This window comes from Quercus suber, unplaced genomic scaffold (assembly GCF_002906115.3).
Source record: "Quercus suber isolate HL8 unplaced genomic scaffold, Cork oak 2.0 scaffold_727, whole genome shotgun sequence".
Classification (NCBI taxonomy): domain Eukaryota; kingdom Viridiplantae; phylum Streptophyta; class Magnoliopsida; order Fagales; family Fagaceae; genus Quercus; species Quercus suber.
The window spans coordinates 172,468-179,750 of NW_027070167.1; the positions used below are offsets into that span (position 1 = coordinate 172,468).

The 7,283-nt window shown below is 34.0% G+C and overlaps 1 protein-coding gene across 1 annotated transcript; it reads right to left on the reverse strand.

Moving 5' to 3' along the window:
* Positions 1-4,123: 4,123 nt before the first annotated feature.
* On the reverse strand, positions 4,124-4,570 carry LOC136064654 (uncharacterized). Its single transcript, XM_065766629.1, has one exon. The coding sequence runs from the start codon at positions 4,568-4,570 to the stop codon at positions 4,124-4,126; it is 447 nt and encodes a 148-aa protein (XP_065622701.1).
* Between the last annotated feature and the right edge of the window lie 2,713 nt (positions 4,571-7,283).

Genomic DNA, 7,283 nt, shown 5'->3' on the forward strand with positions numbered 1-7,283 from the left:
ATGAAAGGGAGTCAAGGCAGAAGCTAAATAGAGAGAAGACTTCTCTATTTTTCAGCAAAAACATAAGTGTGGAGGTTAAAGAGGAAGTGAAAGATATGTTTGGGGCCCAAATTAGCCATCAGCGTGAGACATATTTGGGGCTGCCCCCTTTGGTAGGAAAGGGGAAGAAGAAAGCTTTCCACTGCATCCTGGATCAGGTTGGTTGAAAAATCGCGGGGTGGAAAGGGAAGTTGCTAACAATGGCAGGCTGCAAAATCCTAATAAAGGTAGTTGTCCAAGCTACCCCTATGTATACGATGAATTGCTTTAAACTCCCTGATTCCTTGTGCAATGAGTTGAACTCGATGATGAGAAACTTTTGGTGGGTTCAACGCAAGAAGGAAAGAAAGCTAGCTTGGATTGCATGGGAGAAGATGTGCACACCAAAGGCTGATGGTGGTATGGGTTTCAAGGATCTCAAAGCATTTAATTTAGTCTTGCTTGCAAAATAGGGGTGGAGGATCACCCAAAATGTAGACTCCCTAGCTCATCAAGTACTTTAAGGCTAAATATTTCCAAAAATCCAACTTTTTGGAGGCTCAGTTAGGCAAAAATCCACCATACACATGGAAGAGTCTAGTGGCTGCAAGAGGGGTTCTTAATGGTGGCTTGAAATGGAATATTGGAAATGGGTGATGAGTGAGGATTTAGGTAGACAGGTGAATCCCAATTCCAAATTCTTTCATGGTTGTAAGTCCTTGGCCTCAAAACTTCGAAGGTAAACTAGTGGAGGACCTATTAGACCGAGAACATGGGAGGTGGAATACAAATGTTGTAAAAAACAATTTTTTACCTCATGAAGCGGATGCTATCTTGAGCATCCCAATCAGCCAAAGTCTGTCGGATGATGCTCTAGTCTAGGCTTGGTTGAAAAAAGGTAATTTCACGCTGAAAAATGCATACCATGTAGCACACAGGTGGCTATTGGGTGTCAAAGGCAGGGGGCAAGGGTTGAGGAATCAAATACAAAAAAGAAAAAAAGAATTTTGGAAGGCTATTTGGGGGTTGAAGTGTCTGAGCAAAGTCAGACACTTTTTGTGGAGGACTTGCAAGAATATTCTCCCTACAAACCGCTACCTTCGTCTCTAAAAGGTGTCCAGGGAGGATGAGTGTGTGTTGTGTGGGAAGGTAGAATCATCGGGACATGCCTTGTGGGATTGTTGGATGGTAGAAGCAATTTGGAAAGAAGCTAAGATATCCTTGCCCAGGTGCAGCCATCCTCACTGCGATTTCATTGATGTGGTATGGAAATTTTGGGAAGACCGAAAGGAAAGAGTGCTAGAGTGTCTGGCGTGCACAGCGTGGTGCATATGGAAGAATAGAAATGCCGCAAAATTTGAAGGAAAATGCAATCCAATGAGGAGGATTGTGACTGAAGCTGATGCTTTTGTTGATGAATTTGGCAAGATGTTTGAAGCCCTAAAACAACCTGCACCAACAAGAACAGGTAGATGGACCCCTCATAATGATGGATGGTATAAAGTAAACGTGGACGAGGAATTTTAAATATTAATAGAATATTTATTTAACTTTTCTTATTTTTTTCATTCAAAATTTATTTTTTTAGATGCAAATTACGAATCAAAACAAATCAATAATATTACTCAATGACTGTACAACTAAAATAAACATTATCTATTGAGTGAAGCAACCAAATGCTAAATAATTATGATGGAAAATTTTAAGAAAATTATATATTTAATATCTCTAAATAAAATTTAAGTATAAATTTATTTACTAGAAGTAGATTTATGAGTTCTTTCAACATTTATGTGTAGGAGATTAATAAGTTCTACATTTTAAAACTGAGAAAAAACTAACAATCATTATCACATCCAATAAAAATAATTTTCTTTTTTTCTAGGTTTTATTTGAGAAAAAACTTTTGTTTATAATTATTGGTAAATATTTGGGACTTAATTAATACTCCTATTAGAACAAGGATACCCTTGTTCTAATAGGAGTATTAATTATATGGGGGAATTATATGGTTAGAAGAAAATTAACAATGTGGGGTGAATTTCTTTGGAGGATTAGTTTGTGGTATATCTTGGAATTGAAAAATGCACATGTATATAAGTTTTTTTTTTTTTTTTTAATGATGAAACAATCACTGACAAAATTTGTTTTTATCATAATGAAAACATTTTACTGTTAGGGTGTTTACTTGCTAAGTGTGAGAGTGCTTTATTGATCACTGGGTTGTATTTGGGCTTTTCCTAATAAAAAAGGGTTGTATTTGGGCTTATTAGTTAATTATGATAGTTTTTTTGTAATTCAATAAATGAATTTTTTTATGTGCAATAAATGACTTTCTTATACTCTTATAGAGAAAAATTTCCATGATCATATGTGTGGGATCATGATCCGATGTAATATCTAAGTATTGCACTGGGTGTAGGTACTCTCTTTTTCTCTCATAAATTTTTTTTTTAATATTTTTATTTAGTGGTTGAGATTAAAAGTTGTTCAACTTTTAATCTCGACTTAAAAGCAATTACATAAGGTGCAATACCCTAATTTCAATGTTCTTTAAGTTTGTTCAAGGAATCAAGAGACTGTGTCCTTTGTAAGGGTAAGCAACCTCGCCATCAGAGTCACATCACAAAAATATCTTGAGTGTTGCTAATAAAGTCAGGCATCAAAAACCACCATGCAACACCATCACAACTACCACCACGGCAACAATCTGTCATTAACGTCATGCATGAACCAAGGTCACGTAGCCCACTTAAAAGTAATTGGTTCACAAAAATATTGAAGACCTTGAAGGTTTGGCAGACCAACTTGTAAGGACAGTGAGGTTCTCCTTGAACTTTAACAGTGCAAGGCCCAATATTTTAAAGTCCAATCAGCATGTAAGCCTAGTATATATCCAGTTTCAACATATATGACCTAGGCCTAGTCATAGAAACAACCAGCTTATAGCCCAGGTCAGCAAGCCCAAGTTCTTGTTACGATTTCTTTTCTTTTCTTTTTTGAAGCTTTATTCTAGTAATTAAACCATGGTAGTACGTACGTGCGGATTTGGATCCAAAGCAGTGGTGGAGCCACTTGATGACCAAGGGGGCCCTGGGCCCCCCAAAATTTTTGAAAAAATTAATTTCTTTTTTGAAAATATCCTTAATAATTTGTAAATTACCTTATCATTTTGGTCCCCATACTTTTTTAATTCATAAATACATATGTCAACAAATTAGAATAATTAAATATTCATCATTTTTAAAATGAACACATAAATATTTTAAAAATTATCTCAACAGAATAAAAGGGAAAAATTTGAGTTATGAAGTATTGTATATTACTATTTTACATTTCATACACACACAAAAAAAAAAAAAATTTATATATGACCTCCTCAAAAATAAATTTCTGGCTCCGCCACTAATCCAAAGTGGAAAAAATTTAGGATTTAGATTTTGTCAATTTATTTAAAATTTAACCATGGTTAAACTAAACTAGAGTTAACAAGTTGGCAAGACCTAAACACTAGTTTATAGCTTAGTTGGAACATAAGTCTTGATCAGAGGCGTAGCCAGAAATTTTTACATGGGGGGCCAATTCGAAGTATTGATATAAAAAACATAAATTATAAGTCTATTGAATATGAAATTTCAATTTTGATATATCTTAAACATTAATGAACATACAAAAACTGTTTAGTTTACTATAGACATATACAAAAATATCCACACAAAAAAAACATTTCACATCAAAATCATGTCTGACGACAATTTTTCATGGAATAGAATTTATCCATAATCATTTTCATGGTGAAATTCCCAACAATTTCCTTTTCTATATAAATTATCATAGTATCTGCCAAAAGTTCATCCTCTATTCTATTGTAAAGTCTTGTTTTTAATAGTTTCATAACTGAAAAAGCTCATTCTGTAATTGCTGTAGAAACTGGAAGAGTTAACACAAGACTAATTACTCTATCAATTAAACGATAGAATTTAGACTTCCTTGAAATTTCTAATCCATTACATAGCTCAGATATTGTACCCATATTTTGAAAATCTTGATGCTTTGTCACATCAAGCTCATAATGTTGCAATTGATGTTTCAAAAAACAAATTTCCTACTCAATGAAATCTTGAGGATAATAATTTTCAGCCAAATTGCAAATATCACCAATTTTGAATGATCTAAAAGCATCCTTAGGATTTAATGCTAAAATAAGAGTAAGAAGATCTGCTGATAGCTCACAAAATCTACTATTCAATTCTTGCAATTGAAAATCTATTGCAACTGTAAATATGTTAATTCTTAAATGATGTTCTATTGTTGTCAAAGCTTCATCTTGATGATGGTATTTACCTCGAGCTTTAGTGTAACGAGTATTTAAATCAGGAATATCAATTTCATGTTGTCCACAAAATGATGTAACGCTAGCAAGTAAAGGCTCCCATCCATCATCTCTCAACTTTTGAATAAGTGATTTTGTAGTTGAAACTAAATGCATGGCATTTAAAAGATCCTGAGAATGTTGTTGCAAAGCTTGGCAAAGAATATTAGTAATTCCCATAATCTCTCTCATCATATGCAAAATTAAAACAAATTCAAATGATATTAATACCTAATAAGCTCCCTCGACATCACCACATTGTTTATAATTAGCCCTTTCCTTAGAGATAGTATTGATAACTTTGCAAGTTGCATCAAACATTTTTATCAAACTACAAATAGATTGAAAATGAGATCCCCAATGTGTATCTCCAGCCCGTTGCAAAGTACCAATTTGGTTTGCTTCTCTTCCAGTCTTAATTTCATTAAAAGCAATCATATTCTCAATTTGCTCCCCTTGAGCATATTGCAATTCATCATTATGCTTACTAGAACCAACGACAATATTGATAATATTAGTCAAATGATCAAAGAATTGATGAACAACTTTTACTTCTCTAGATGCTGTAACTAAAGCCAATTGCAACCTATGAGCCATGCAATGTACATAACAAGCATATGGACATTCTTTAAGAAATAGAGATTGTAATCCATTTTATTCACCATGCATATTACTAGCTCCATCATACCCTTGACCTCGAATATTCTCAATGTGAAGGTTGTAATGAGAAAGGACAGCAAATATCTCCTTTAGGGTCAACGCAGTAGTATCTCTAACATGCACAACATGAAAGAAACGCTCTTTAATGAAACCATTTTTATCAACAAACCTCAAAATAATGGCTATTTGCTCTCTCTTCAACTCATTCCGAGTTTCATCAACGAGAATGCAAAATTTTGCATCCCCAATTTCTTCACAAATAGCATTTCGCACATTACTAGCAAGAATATGCAAAATCTCCTTTTGAATTATGGGTGATGTATATTTGGCATTTCGTGGAGCATTTTCCAAGACAACACTAGCTACTTTGTCATTGAAAGTTGATGCGAATTTTATCAATTCAATAAAATTACCTCTATTTTTTGAATCAAGGCTTTCATCATGACCTCTAAAAGCACAAGCTTGGAATGCTAGCCATCGAGCACACTCTATTGAGGTTTTGAGCCACAACTAATTATTCTCTAATTCTTTTGACATTTGTTTCTCAATTAGCTTGACAATATGTCGTGAATAACTCTTTAAATCCTCGTAACATTTCACAGCAATTTTATGTGGGGAATTTGGATCTTTCCCTACATGACGAATTAGAGGACAATTCATTCCATCATTCACCTTTTTCCAATTATTAAAACCTGTTGAAATGAATGCATCTGATTCGGGATGACCTATTGGTTTCTTACCAAAAAGGTAGCAAGGTAGACAATATATCGCATCCATTGAAGGTGAGTATTCCAACCAATCCCTATGTGATTCAAACCATGAAGGTTGAAATCGACGACAATGAATATCATCGTTGTATGGATAGTCTATATTTTTAGGTTGATATGAACCTTCTTTGAGATAAGCTCGTAGATTTCATCTTGTTTGTTGATAGGAAATTCACATATTTGTTTACGTGATCCTGGATCACGATTTATCCCTTCAGATTGAATTCTTAAACATTTGGAGGGGTGTTCATCAGGCATTGAAGTATCAACATTTGTTTCTACAGTCACAGGTGTCCTAATTTCTGAATTGCTAACATCTTTCTTCTTAAAGAATGCGTCAATTGTTTTTCGTTTGCTCATAATTCTTTTAGTTTTAAGAATATGACTCAAAAATTAACCTGAAAAGAACTTTAAAAAATAAAATTTTAATTAGAAAATTTTACTTAGTTATATGGATGTTATTCATACTTAAGAAAAAACAAATTTCCACTATAATTTAAACAGTCAACCCATTTTTAATACAACTTTAATTAATAATAACCCCTCAAAAAAAAAATTAAACACACAAATATTGGTATACAACATAAACCAAACAATTTAACAACACCCACAGCCACATGATATCTAACTAATAAAAAACAAGTAATAAATCAGAACAATTTTACCTTAGAAACTTTGTCTTCACAAAGTGCAAAGATGGGTGTGGGCCGTGTGGCAATGCCTACTGCCTCTGCCTACAACTGTAGATCTTCCCTTCAAGACTCATAACAAACAATCTCCCCATGCCTTCAATCATGTATTTCTCTAAAAATCTATAAAAATATAAAGAGCATGTGAATATTTAGATATAGATAGTTGAGAAAAAAAAAAGATACTAAAAAGAGATGAATGTCTAATGCTTAAGAAAGAGAAGAAAACTCACCAGGCAGTCACCAAGTTCCAAATCCTGAAATTTGACAATGAAATATGCTGGGTGATTTGTTTTAAAAAGCAAGAAAGAAAAAATTGGTCAGGATTTTTTTTTTTTGGGGACTGTAAGGACAGAGGAATGATGCTGAGTTTTGGGGGTTGGTAGGCAGCGGTATCAGTAGGAAGTGAAAGTGTATCAAAAAAAAAAAAAAAAGGAAAAAAAAAAGGAATAAGAAGTAAAGGGAATAAGGGATTTGGGTGGGCTTTTTGAGATTGAGAGAAAGTGAAATTTTGTTGTTAGTGATTGGAGTTGAGCATTTAAATGTAATTGGGCTAGCTTTTTGTTTTATTTGGAGTATATAAGGCCTAAAACTAAAACTGGGGCCTGGGAGAACAGTGGAGATATGGGTATGGGGGGGCCGGATGTCTAACATTGGGGGGGCCCAATTATTTTTTCTACATCTCTAATGGATTTATTTATTTATTTATTATTATTATTATTATTATTTTGCGGGGGACACCCCCCCCCCCCCCCCCCCCCCCCCCCCCCCCCCCCC